Source organism: Nematolebias whitei, chromosome 11 (assembly GCF_014905685.2).
Source record: "Nematolebias whitei isolate Nwh7 chromosome 11, NemWhi1, whole genome shotgun sequence".
NCBI classification, from domain to species: domain Eukaryota; kingdom Metazoa; phylum Chordata; class Actinopteri; order Cyprinodontiformes; family Rivulidae; genus Nematolebias; species Nematolebias whitei.
In genome coordinates, this window is record NC_056508.1 from 18,484,304 (window position 1) to 18,499,164 (window position 14,861).

Sequence of the window (14,861 nt, forward strand, 5' to 3'; positions counted from 1 at the left end):
CTAACCATGACCTTTATCCATAACCTAACCATTACCAGTACATACCTAACCCTAAACCTAACACATCCTCAATTCACACCTTAGTCCTAAACCTAGCCCCTAACCCACCAACGGGACTTCTTCTTATGGGGCCCGGGCTTTGGGCCCCATAAGGAGCAGTTGGTCCTCACAATGTAGTATAAGTTGGAAAAATGGGCCTCACAAAGTAGCATAAACAAGGACACACACACACACACACACACACAGCCAGGTAGGGTCAATGCACGCACCACTTTAACCTTTGATAGTCGACAATGAAAACACACACTGTACCCTAAACACACACTTATTTCTCGGTGCACTCAGTCTGAGCATTATTTAACGTTCAGTCTTATGATGAAGATGGCAACACCGTTTTTTCCAGTGGTTTTATTCATATAAAAATCTAAACCAACAACGTTCTGTCACACAGAAAACACAAGCTTCCCTAAATCGCGTTTCCATTCTTCCTCTGTATTGTACACCTGCGCACTTTAAATGTTTCATTTTTTTATTTATATGACGACATTTGCATGCATGATGTTGCTGCATCAACAATGTTGCCTTTGCTGAATTTTATTTGGCAAACAGAACATAACATTTTAGTACAGTTACATTCAGTCACGTTTTTCATTATCCACAAGTTATACGAGTTAAACTGTCTGAAAATTGACTGCCTCTTAAAGAATAGAGCATTTTAAATGAATGCTCCGTTTTAAAGCATATGAATCTGACATTAGGTACAAATTTTATTAGACCAACATAACGTAACATACTTAATTAAAGGTGGCAGGTGATGTATTTTCTTAAGGAATAATAGGATTTTACTTTATTTTGGCTGCAGAGACTGAAACCAGTTTTCTTCAGATTCAGTGAAAAGTAGCACTTTACTCATTTATTTATTTCTCTTGACTCAGACTCATGAACTCCTTGAACCCAGACTAAAGTATAAATAGACTTGTGTTTGACAGTAACTCTATTTGCCAGAATGAGTGGATTGCTGTTGTTTGATCAGATGCTCGCTGAGTGTGTGTTTGCATGTTGTGAGACGCCATTTCCTGCCTTTGATCACAGTGCGATGGAACCTGAATGATGAGCAGAAACACCGGAGGCTGAACTGTATGGAGAACTTGACCACCGGCCTGGTTTTCATCATCGTGGCTGTCAACGTCTTCATCACAGCTCTTGGAGTCCATCAGCCAAACCACAACAACTGACCAAGAACACACACCTGACCACATTTGTGATCAATTTAAGTGAAGAAACTATTTGAGCATCTCAAGAAGGTGTTACGCTTTGGCATTCAAGCTAAATGTTTGCAGAAATATACAAAAGGGGATAAACCCCCCTATTTAAAATATTCCCTCGTTTAGGAATTTAATGACATTTTAGACATTCATCATAATGAGTATGCTTCTTCTGGCCTTTCTGGACATTTTTTTAATGGGGCGGCTGTGGCTGAGTGGTTAGAGCAGTCGTCCTCCAATGCAAGAGTTGGCGGTTCGATTCCACCAGCAGTCACATGCCCAAGTGTCCCTGGGCAAGACACTGAACCCCTCATTGCCTCTGATGGTGTATGAATGTGATAAAGCTCTGATTAGTCTCTTTAGAATGATTTGTTCAATGAGTTTTGTAGAGATCTAGTAGAGTGCTGTATGAATGGGTGAATGAGGCACAGATTGTAGTGTAAAGAGCTTTAAGTATCTTGATAAGATAGAAAGGTGCTATACAAGTACAGTCCATTTACCATTTACCATTTCTGGTCATAAATCCCCTACCTGACCCAGATGCACACTGACCGCTCCAGACAGCTGCAGAAGTTTCCACCAACTAACAGGTCAAACAAAAATCTAGCTGCTGTTCATTTACCAGCAAAACCATTGTCCTGCTCTGCTGCAGAGAGAAACATCAGACGAAGCAAACAGGGGTGAGCAACAATATATTTAGTGGACGAACGTGAACCTGGAGACGACGCCATGCTGCCTGTTTAAGAAACTGTCAGACAGTGAGCCAAGCATCGGCCAGACTACCTTCAGATTTTAATTGCACCAATGTCGCTTGGTGTGTTATTTTGTCAGACAGCTTGGAGCAGGAAGTTTGTTGGGTCTGTTGGGGCTCTGTCCCACAGGTGTTGTGCCTACAAGACTCAGTAATAACAATGTTTGGCTTTACCTGAAACCCTTCTGCTGTGAGCATACGGACTGTGTTTGTGGTTCTCTGGATCAGCAGCAGCTGGTGAGTCAGAGTCCACACAGCATGGACCCCAGCTGAACTGCTTGTTAAAATGGAAGCACTAATTAAGACTGTGTTTCCGCCGCGTCACCAAGACCCTAATTAGTGTCCGGGTCGATGCCTGTTTTAGACGCGTCAGTGGCTGAAACATAAGAAGATTTACCAAAAAAAAAAAGATTTAACCTGATTTGTTTGCAATGTTCAGGTCAGTACTGGAATTTCAACTGATGAATATGTGATTTACTACAACGTGAGCACTTTTCAGATGGCAAACCAACATCTTATCTTTTTCCCTCCTCCACAATTACTCACTGGTAACCGTGGAAACAGCAAGTAGCAGATTGCCGATACACAGCTTCAGTCAGGGCAGATATATTTACATTCTGTATATCTGTGACTGTTCTGGATACATCCCAGCTCTTGTGTTGTGTTCAGGTCAAATTTGACCAATTTAAACGTTTTATCTCTGAAAACTGTAGTTAACTTGTTTAGATTGACCTGTGATTCCATGACACTGTCCACAAAGAGGATTTGAACACACAAAATAAACTGTATTGATTCACAAATAGTTTTGTAAGTTTTATTCAGCTTTTGTACACTCAGTGTTACAGGTCATAAATGACTGGTCACTAGAAATGAATGTGGGAGACAACATGAGGTAAAAACTGAGCTCAGGTACACCCTCATTTGTCAGATGGACACATGCACAAGGACACACACACACACACACACACACACACACACACACATACACACACATCCTGGGTGCCCCGGCAAACATTGTGGGAACCTTTGGCCCAGTAGAGTCTCTCTGTCGCGGGAACAACACCTGTGTTGACAGTTCCTACAGAAAATTGCAATATTGCTTCAATAACACTGAACTTTTCCGTAGCTTTGGCATAAAATACTTTTTGAGGCTTTGCTCCCAGTTCACTGTGTGGCAGCACCATGGCAGGTCAATAAACCATAAGTAAGGCTCTTGATTTCATGGGGAAGTGGTGGGTCAGAGGTTAGAGAAGGCGAGCCTGTGATCGGAAGGTCGTCAGTTCAACTCCCCGAACTGACAACATCAAAATGTGGGTAGGAAAGGTGAAGCACCCACTCCTGTGGTAGCTTGGTGGCCTGTGGTTGGATCAGGAAGGGCATCCAGTGTAAAAATAATTGTCAAGTCTTCGTGCGAGTTAGTTCGCTGTGGCGACCTCTGAAGAAGAAAGCAGTCGAAAGAAGAAGAAGAAAGTTCTTGATTTCATATTTGATGGTCCCCCACACTGATGAGGAGGGGAGAGGCCAGTGGGGATGGATTTGAGGAGGATGTGTCAGAAAATGGAGATGACATGGAATATAATTCAGACCAAAGGATAACTGATGAGGAGGAATCTAGTGATCATGTTGAAGTTGCTGTCACATTCAAGTTAAAGATTTTTGAACTTATCCTGGTCTTCTATCCTGATGCATGCTCAATAATCCAGGTAGAAAAATCCAAAAAAGTTAAATCTGGTCCTCTGGACATTCAAAAAAAAAAAAAAAAAACACCTACACCCCCCTGAACATAAGAGGATCTGCGGTGGAAGTGGTCTCCAGCTACAAGTACTTGGGTGTACACATGAATGACAACCTCAGCTGGAGCAACAACACCACCAGTCTGATCAAGAAAGCTCATCAGAGACTCTACTTCCTCAGACGGCTGAGACGAGCTGGTCTGGGAAGTTCAGTCCTCACCTCCTTCTACAGGTGTGCAGTGGAGAGCATCCTGTGCTCCAGCATCAACGTGTGGCATGGAGGCTGCACAGCTGCAGAAAGAAAAGCTTTGCAGAGAGTGGTGAAGGCTGCACAGAAGACTGTTGGAGTCAGTCTCCCCACCATCAGACATCTGCACCTCCAGATGCAGGAAGAGGGCCACCTGCATCATGAAGGACCCCACTCACCCAGCACACACACTTTTTGCCCCACTCCCCTCAGGAAGGAGGTTGCGAAGCATTAAGTGTAGAACCACTAGACTGAGGAACAGCTTCTACCCTGAGGCTGTTAGACTCATGAATCTCTAACTAGAATAATCACTGTGAAAAACCATATCATGTTGCTGCTGATCTGTTTCATGTTGCTGCTGATCTGTTTCAGTGTTGATGTGTTCATGCGTGCACATCTGCTCACAGACTCATGTTCATGTTTGTGCTGATGTTCAATGTTTTTATGTTATGAGTGCTTAGTGTATATTTAGTTGATGTTTTTCTTAGTTCATATCAGATCATATTACAGTTTTTATTTTACATTTTATTGTTGGATGTAACTGGGACCCTGTGTACATAATTTCGCTCCACCACATGTACCACATGAGGTGCGAATGTCAATAAAGAATCTCTGACTCTGATAAATGCAATACATACTAGCAAGAGACACGCATCAACCTGTGCAAATTGTCCAACATGTGCATGAGAAAAAAAAAACACTATGGAATGAACACACTCCACCACATTTAGAAGCCTGGATTTTTGATGTGATTGTTCTTGTTAGTTGTTTGATAATGTATGAAGGCATCGAACTTGGAACAATGTGAAAATGTCACGTGCAGTTTTGAGATAATTTCCGTTGTACACAATAAATATATTCATGGTCACTTCTGACAGGGAAAACAACAGGTGTTACTTCATGTGACTGTATAAAATTTTTAATGACTTCAAATAAAATGTCCTTGATAACTTACTGTATGTATGGCGCCATCTTGTGGTCCTTCTCTGTCTGTGCACCCTAGTTTGTCATTTATCCTGATTGATTTCTCCTTTGTCTGGTCCCAGCTGTTTGTAATTATGTCCTGTCTGTGTACATAGTCTGTCTGTGAGTCTTGTCCTTTGTCGGTTCGTCGTTGGATATTGCCTGTCCTGTCTGATCCTGTCCTGACTCTATTTTATAAGTTTGCTGCCATGTCAGCCTTTTCATTTATTATTATTAAAGTATTTTATTTTGTACGTCTGCCTCCTGAGTCCTTCCTGCTCATCTGGGTTCTCTCCTGTCCTGACCTGCCTGAAACCCTGACACTTACTCAAAGTACTCTAATAAATAGTATACCATCTGATTATTTCTTATACTCAAAATACTCCCAAAATTATGATTTTTTTTTTAGAACTTACTTTCAAGTATATAAGATCAGAACAATGAGGCACACAGGCCACTAAAAACATATAAAAGTTCACTAGAACTTAAGTTATTTCAAAAGTCCAACACAACAAGTAGTGATAATGTGCATTAACAGATTTTTTTAATGGTGTCTTAGTGAAATGGTCATTTCTGACCGGGAACATGAAATTGTTTAACACAAAATGAACACGGTCTAACAAAGAGCCCTGATGAATCAGAAGGTGCTGACGATTAACAAGGACTTTAAGCTCATGTAAATAAAAATTATAATGCCAGTTTTTAAACTCCTCACTCACTAACAGCAGCTTCTCTGTGTAATTTGAACACCTCCTCCTCCATTTTTTTGTCACTCCTCTCTCGTCTGTTGCTGGAAATACAAGAGAAAACGCTCGAGCTCTCCTCCATGTTATTGACGTGACCAATATACTAAAGATTGTTTTTTTATATAATTCATTACATCACAAAATGTATAAAGTGAGTCTGAAGTGTGCACATGTTTCTTGAGCATTTGTGTGAAGAGTATTTAACGCAGCATGGCATTAAGTTACCTTTACTCACTTTGTTTGGCATCATTTATTAATGCAGGCTGTCTGCTGCTTCGGACTGTCCCTGATGCACCAGAACATTTCCCATCATCCTCGTGTCCTGCACTGATGTGCAGAATGAGAACGCAGTGCCCTCTGGTGTATTTACCACTCCTACTTCACAAATCAGAGGACCTGCAGTGTTTGGTCAGGTAAACTCACATGCTGTAGAAAATCTAGAACGCTCTGCATCTGTCACAGCTTTTTCATTAGTAAAAAAACAAGCAGGCAATGTTTCTTGTTGTCCTTTATTTTAATAAAAAATAGTTTTTAATACCGTAGCACATAACAGATGTTGAACTATCTCTCAAACATGCTGATGTCTTTTAGAAAAGCGTCTCGTCCACCAACTTTTAATGCTAGAGTTTCATTTAAAGTTGTGAAATGACCAAGTTGTAGCTGTTTTGGTCAAATCGGGAAAATGTTATGTGCACTCTCATGCATTCTCATGCACATTGTGAATGACTCTCAGCTACTACCATCTCAAATTTGCTGCCAGTGTTTGTAAAATTGGCTAAATCGTAGTGTTTTTGTGTTGACTAGCATTGATTAGCTGAGGTGGCCGTCCTGAAGTGAATTGAATCCAAAATAAGATGTAGATGTAGTCGATTGCCTTCACCTTTCAGCGTTGAGGAATAATTAACGGAATAATAAAAGTTGAAAAAGCTGTGTTTAAGCTCAACAAGGAAAACTTGCTATACAGCCAATATGTTTCGATTCATTTTAAGAGAATGTCGATTTAATTTTCACTTTTTAAAAACACATGGAAACCTGTAGAGCAGCATTAAATACTAGTACTATAGATGAGTAATGCATAAAATATCCAGCCCCTGTGGATTTAACCATCCATCCATCCATCCATTTTCTTTACCCGCTTATTCCATTTTGGGTCACGGGGGTCGCTGGTGCCCATGTCCAGCAATCACTGTGCGAGGGGCGGGGTACACCCTGGACGGGTCGCAAGTCCATCACAGGGCCACATAGAGACAAACGAGACAAACAACCATTCACTCTCTCACTCACACCTAGGGACAATTTAGAGTTACCAATCAGCCTAACATGCATGTTTTTGGTCTGTGGGAGGAAACCGGAGTACCCAGAGAAAACCCACGCATGCACGGAGAGAACATGCAAACTCCACCCAGAAAGGCCCCTGGACCGGGGTTTGAACCAAGGACCTGCTCGCTGAGAGGCAGCAGCTCTACCAGTTGCGCCACCGTGCTGCCCGTGGATTTAACCAATTATTCATAAAAAGACAAAAAAAAAAATCTGATTTTTGGTAGCAGCTGTGAGATTTTACACTTAACAAAAACTGCACATCAGTCAAGTTTGTTGCAGGAAGAATAAAACAACACAAATCCAACAAATGTTTCTGCAACAATACTGGGCCATTCAGCGTGAATGTGGTGCATGTGGAAACCTCCAGAAAACGGTGTGACTGTGTTTTTACAGCAAGCAGAGCCAGCCCTGGAGGTTCCTCAGAGGAGGATGGTAAATTGGTTTGGCACAGCTTGTTTGTTCTTCCCATAGGGCTATTGTCTGAGACACTTCAACACCTTCCCTGTCGCTTTATTTCTGCTTTCCAACCTCTGAACTGGTGATCAAGATGTTGTTAGCGTCTGAACTGACTTCCTCTGCAGAGCAGTGAAGAAACATTCCTGTACATGTCAGTGGCTCGTGCTCTGTGCAGAAAGAAGGGTATACGCCCAAAGAGCGGCTAATGAAAAATATTTAACTGTCGTGGTTCAGGCATTATTTTGGTAGCATGGTCCTTCCTGCACAGATCACCTCCAAAATAACAGAGAACTGCAAAACCAGTTGAACCAAAAACCTGGAACTGCAGGGAGGAGAAACACCAGAACAAATGATTCACTTTCAGATATTAACATGAAATGATCAAGAAATGTACGAATCAGGAGTTTAAACCTATCATGTGGAAGTTTTGTGATTGATGCCAACCACCTGTGAGAGTGTCTATTTGTCTGCACTGTTAGTAAAATATCTCAGGAAACAGTAGACATATTTAAATGAATCTGCCAGAAATGAACCCCTGGATGAACATTTACATCTGATGAACTTTTGGTCTCATTCAGTCCCATTCAAGATGGTCACTACTGCTTATTGACATTACTCAACTCAAATATGACTCTACATTGATCAGTTTTAAAGATTCTGAGCTGAAGTCCAGTGAGGTGGTGGATGAGTCATCCTCAACCCATGCTCTAAGTCAGGGGTATTCAATTAAAACTCACTGAGGTCCACGTACTAACATTTCCTCCTAGTAAAAGGTCAGAACGAAAGTCCAATGTTTGACTTTTATGGTCTTGCCTATGCCCGTATTCACATTTTCACTGTTAACAAACTACACTATAGTAAACAACTAGCTCTTTTATCATATTTAAAAGTAGTCCCCACAAATGGTGCCCTGAGACGACTTCTGTTGTGAATTGGTGCTAAAATAAATTGAATTGAATTTAAATCAATTTAGGGCCTTTATTTCAGATTAAAACATAAAGCTCAGAATAAAATACATCTTAAATGTGCAAACAGAGCCTAATAATCCTTTTTCTCTTAAACTGAAGCGGTCCAAGCCTAAAGAGTTGAAGGCTTACACTTAAAGTAATAAAGTTCACATCTTTAGAAAACAGAAAACAATTTAAAAAGTGGCTCTTTTAGTATAAAAAGTGTAAACAGAGCAAGTAAAGATTTTTATCTTTTTTTTTTTTTTTTTTGCTTAAAGAGGCACCAACCTATAAAAATTTACGTTTTCAAGTAAAACACTTCAGAAAACAACAAATAAAAATGTATTTTAGGGAAAAAAATGAAAATAGAGCATTTAACACCTTTTCTCTTTTGATTATTCTTTATTTTACTTTCCTTAATGAGAGAAATGGACATGGGATTGTCCTGTCAGTAATTTAAATCTTGGTTGGAATGGAGTCAGAGCCGTTCTCATGTAGCTGAGCATAACATCTGTAGACTCATCAATGACTCTGAACAGCTGCATCCAGCTGTGCCAGCACATCATCTGCTAAAATTTCTGATTTTCTGCTGCTGTTGAAGCCGACATGAGGAGGGTGGATCTGTCATACTGGGGCACCAGTTCGGTTGTTCTCTGCTCAGACTTCAGCAGGTAACGTTGCTCAAAAGAGATAAAGAGCGCTTCACGTTGCCACTTTTAATTAATGCGACCGTTTCAGAGCATGAGGCAAACAGGTTTTGAACTGCCTTCCAGAAGAATGAACATTAATTTCTCTGTCCATGCATCTTTAAAACAGCAGTTTTCAGCATCAACTTTTTTTTAATTTTGGAGCACGACATGCTGTGTCTTCCTCTCTGTTCCTTCTCAACTCTTCTCTGAGAGCACGCTGCACCGGCCGTGCAGAGAAAACAAAACATTTGATTGGCTCATTAACTGTGTGATACTATCACCATAACACCTGAAGTAGAGTGAACCTAGTGCGATGTGTTGTCATTGTTGTATGTTTCTGTACAATGATGAAATTAGTTCTCTGCATTTAACCCTTCACACCTGAGATGCACCCAGGTGGAGCAGTAAGTGCCCAGGGAGCAGTTAGGAATTAAGTGTCGCTCAAAAGCACCACGACATCAGTGACGTGCAGTGAGGTTTGTGACAGGTAAGACACTGACTCGTCTGGAATCGGGTGCTCGCATATATTCCAGAATGTTCCAGAACTGCGCCGCTCATGATGGCTGCATGTTGGACTAGCTCTCTTACTCTCATTTTGAGATTTTGCCTTTTAAAAGTTTAATTCCTCTTTTTTTCTGGATGTAAATCACTTTTTTTCATATGATTACTTCCTCTGGTATCAGATGCTGCGCAGCTGAAAGGATTTTTACTGAAACTTATTTTTACTTTTAGACATTTATTATGATGTGCAACCATACCAACAAGGTGGTTTTCTACAAATGGGAGCTGCTGATTAACATTTCAAAAGCTCAAATAATACCTCAACTACATCCCCAAATCCCAAATGGGTTGAAAAGGAGGTTCCGTGGATGTATTACCGTCTACCTGGAGGCGGTGCTCGAGTGCCTCTCTGCAGAGATCTTGTAGGTAGTGGAATATGCGGCTTGTGACAGCAGGAGGACCGAGATCGTCCCCCGGCACCTGCAGTTAATCTGCGGCGACGAGGAGCTCAGCAGGCTGCTGGGAAAAATGGCTATCGCTCAGGGAGGAGTTCTTCTTGGCATTTACCAGTAGGCAGTCCTGTTGCTCAAGAGGACCGAGAGGTCTGCTGGGTCTGGGTGGACGGATCGGCATCTTCAGCCAGTTTCTTCAGATCTGCTGTGGGACGGACTGCTACAAGAGATCCTTCCTGCCCAAAGACATCAGCATCTGGAACAACTCTAATGAAACCAAGTTGAGCTACAACAACAATTAATTTCCCTTTGGGATTAATAAAGTATTTCTGAAATGAATTGAACTGAATATGAACCTAAAATAGAAACTTATATGCACTTCAGTTTTACCTTTTTTCCTTTTAAATAGGCATCTAATTATTCTTTAATCAACTCCATACTGCTCTCTTTTTAAATAAATAAAAATACCAGGTATTATCTTACCTTTATTTTAAGACGAACGAGTTTGGGAAAATGATGATGAGTTTAGAAAAATTGTTTAGTTTTGATATATGATCTTCCATTTTGTCTAAACAAATTTACGAGTGTACTGTACCCCCGCCTGCTCGGTGTCACAGAGGAACGCACAGCGACTGCAGCTGCTTCTTCGTCCCTATGAGGCAGCACTGCCCCCTATTGGTGAGGCACGGTACTTTCTGCCTCACCCTGTGTATTTCGACTGTGCAGTTATGATCATTTAGAAAGAAGAAATATGTCACACACTTTCATTCAATATATTAGACGGACTGTAGAACCGGTATATTGGCGATATAAAGAGAGACAGCAATGGACACGCTCCTACCACCTACTTCATATTTTGTATATGACACAGCACCACCAGAGGTGAACCACAGCACTACGCTGCCACACCTGCCTCCCCTGACTGCACGTCACTGCACAACATGTAGGCATGGCAGGGAGTTGAACCTGTGACATTCTGGTCCCAAGCTGGCTGTCCTACATCTAGACAACAGCCGCCCCCAAAACAGCTAGAGGCTCGTCTCTTCTCAGCACGGGACATCAGTGATGAATGTGCACTCCTTCAAGGAATGAAGAAGCACATGAACACTCACATGAACTGTAATGATACAGCATTAAAGAAAACACTCTGTTAATTTTATCTGCTTTAGCTGTAGCTCAATCATGCAAAATAAAAACCTTCTGTTTCCACTGATTTAACACTTACAGTACACACTATAATAAAATTAGTTTTTTTATTTTATTTATTCTGTCTGTTGTTTTTCTTATGTACTTGTTTTTAACACATTAACAATTCTTTGTAGTAGAATATTTCAGTGTTTGTGTGTCTGACAGGTTGTTTTCAGCTTCTCATCAGCGATTTGTTTCTGTTGCCATTTGAGTTTGTCCGTTCGTTTTATTTCATAATCCTCATTCCTGTCATTGCTCGGCCTCCGACTCCAGCCGTTCATCTGCAGTTACCCAGCTGCATTTGTGGGGACACCTATGGGCAGGACAGTCCACCGGCGCACAGACGACAACGTTTTTGCCAATGTGTGTTCGTGTGTCTGTCTGTTAGCAAAATATCTCATGAGCCCCCTGAACAGATTTAAATGAAACTTACAGAAAATAACCCTCGGGTGTCCATTAACAACTGGAGTCAATCCACTTCACAGTGGACGCCACAGCTAACCAACACTATTCAACACAAACAGCAGTCGTAACTCTGAGTTTCACAGATATTGAGCTCAAATGTGCTGTGGTAGTAGCTGAGAGTTATCCCTAACACACACCCTGCTTGGGTTTGACCAAAACAACTACAACTTTGTAATTCCTCTACAAAAGTTGATATGAGTGTAAAACTTTAGTACGAGATGCGGCGGGTGATATGCATTCATTCAATGAATGTTAGGACTTTAGCTGTAGTATTAATTATTTTATTTATTATCTTTAAAAATGATATTTTCATATTTTCCACTGCCTCTGATTATCGAAACGTTCACAGTAGTTAGCAGTTTGTTGTAAATTAATCAGTAAACTCTATTAGAAATATTTTAGGGATCGACGTGCAATGTTTTCCTTTGTCCACCAGAGGGCAGTGTGGTATTACAACACACAAAACTGTAGGGCACCATTATTGACCTGCTGAAAATTAATGAAAATTTTCACAAAATATGTTGACGAGACTTTTTTTAAAAGCAGAAGCTACATTTGTCCGGTTAAATAAACCTTGATGTTTGATCACTTTGTGTCCTCACACTGATATAATCCTTATGGAACTCTCTTTGGGAGTCCTGTTTGAGTTTTTATTCCTCTTGTTGGACTCGTTTTGGATCAGTGGGTTAGGTTCTGATGAGATGCTGTGTTGTCCTCCGTACTGCCACAACAATCTGGACTCTGCTGCAGAGATGTGGCCTCTTGAGCTGGGACTTTGACAGGAGGACTGAGGAGGTCCTGGGTACGCCAGTGGACAAGAGTCCAGGTTTCGGAGTAAACGAGGCTGGTAATAGTTGTGTCCGGGAAGAGCAGCAAGTGATGGTGGAGGACCATATGTGCAAGGTGAAGAACTGTAGGTGTACCACTGTTGACATCTGTGAAGGAAGAAACCATAAGCGTTTAATTTTTACACTTAACTTTTTTTGAATTAATGTTAAAAAAAGCCCACACCTGCAGGGTTGCATGTTGTCACACAGAGCAGGGTTAGTGGTGTCCCACACAGGAAGCATCTTCTCCTGGTTTCTGTTGTTGTTGTTATTGTTGTTGTTCCTGCCTTTATGACTGTAACGAGACCGGGTGACCTTCTGCTGCTCCTCACACCTCAAACCACCTGTCTCTCTGGTATAAATAAACATGAACGTAAGTATTTCAGTTTGTAAACGCACACAGAAAAACAAATGATCTGATTTGACATGAGGTGACATTCTGAGACTTCTACTTTGAGTTCAGTTCATTTCAGGTAAAAGTCATTGAGACTGTTTTTAAAAAAAATGGTATACTATTTTTTTCATGTGTATTTTGTCATTTTTATTCAGTAGACTCCATCTGTATCTTTCTTATGATGCTACCACCTGGAGGAGCCTGAGTACTACATCTAAAATTGCTCAATTTTATACAGATATTGAAAAGGGAAAATACATTTTGCTCATAATTTACTGTAAATGCATCCATCTGAATCAAAGAAAAAACACTTCTTCATTCTGCTCAAATTTAAAGACAGCCCTTCTCTGATTCACTCACCTCCCAGACGCTTTCTTTGAGTCCTTTTGAAGGCAGTCGAGCAAACAGCAGGTGATGAAGGCTACGGACATGAACAATATTATCCCTGAGCTTATGATCGAAGCCAGAACAGCCACACGAAAACCGTAGTCCTCCGACAAAGACAGAGCTAAAGAGTGAGAGAAGAGGAGAAAAGACAGATATGTTGACTTTTTAAGCACATGGGAAATGATTTATTAATCCACTAAATATCTGTAGAAAATAACAAAGTCAAATTGGCCTAATCTCAATTTTGCAGAAACTAGATGCCGCATATGCCGTGTTTGTTGAGTAGTGAGTTGAAGCAGGATCCAAATGCAGGCATTAAAAAAAACATAATTAAAACTTTAACTATAAAACCTGACAGTATTTTAGAACAAGAGCAGAACATGAGTCAAGAGGACAAACAGAATAATCTGACAAAGAACGGACATGAACTGGAAAATATAAAGATCTAGGACCAAATGCACCAAAACTTGTGACGATCCAAGAAAAACTAAGCAGACAATAATAACATGTAACAACATACAACAACATATAACAACTATAACAACATATAAAAACATATAACAACTATAACAACATGTAACAACATACAACAACATATAACAACTATAACAACATATAACCACATATAACAACTACAACAACATATAACAACTATAACAACATATAACAACATATAACAACTACAACAACATATAACAACTATAACAACATATAACAACATATAACAACTACAACCACATATAACAATTATAACAACTATAACAACATATAACAACATATAAAAACATATAACAACTACAACAACATATGACAACTATAACAACTATAACTACATATAACAACATATAACAACTATAACAAAATATAACAACATATAACAACATGTAACAACATACAACAACATATAAAAACATAAAACAACTACAACAACAAATAACAACTATAACAACTATAACAACATATAACAACTATAACAACTATAACAAAATATAACAACATATAAAAACATATAAAAACTACAACAACATATAACAACTATAACAACTATAACAAAATATAACAACATATAAAAACATATAACAACTACAACTACATATAACAACATATAACAACTATAACAAAATATAACAATACATAAAAACATATAACAACTACAACAACATATAACAACTATAACAAATATAACAACATATAACAACATATAACAATATATAACAACATATAACAACTATAACAACTATAACAACATATAACAACATATGATAAAACTATAACAACATATAACAACATATAACAACTATAACTACATATAACAACATATAACAACTATAACAAAATATAACAACATATAAAAACATATAACAACTACAACAACATATAACAACGATAACAAATATAACAACATATAACAACATATAACAATATATAACAACATATAACAACATATAAAAACACATAACAACATATAACAACATATAACAACTATAACAACATATAACAACATATGATAAAACTATAACAACATATAAC

At 39.4% G+C, this 14,861-nt stretch overlaps 2 protein-coding genes across 2 annotated transcripts in view; one reads left to right on the top strand and one right to left on the bottom strand.

The window, feature by feature from the left end:
* LOC119416780 (ninjurin-1-like) overlaps window positions 1–1,235 on the top strand; it is a 3,222-nt gene extending 1,987 nt beyond the window's left edge. The window contains exon 3 of the mRNA XM_037683964.1: window positions 1,093–1,235. Within this exon, the coding sequence (XP_037539892.1) occupies window positions 1,093–1,235 (143 nt within the window). The remainder of the gene's footprint in view (window positions 1–1,092) is intronic.
* An 11,083-nt stretch (window positions 1,236–12,318) lies between these two features.
* Window positions 12,319–14,861, bottom strand: part of LOC119416652 — a 7,561-nt gene continuing 5,018 nt past the window's right edge. Inside the window, exons 4-6 of the mRNA XM_037683837.1 lie at window positions 13,305–13,452; window positions 12,735–12,902; window positions 12,319–12,658 (exon numbers count right to left, since the gene is read on the bottom strand). Of these exons, the coding sequence (XP_037539765.1) occupies window positions 12,322–12,658; window positions 12,735–12,902; window positions 13,305–13,452 (653 nt within the window). The 3' untranslated portion in view covers window positions 12,319–12,321. The remainder of the gene's footprint in view (window positions 12,659–12,734; window positions 12,903–13,304; window positions 13,453–14,861) is intronic.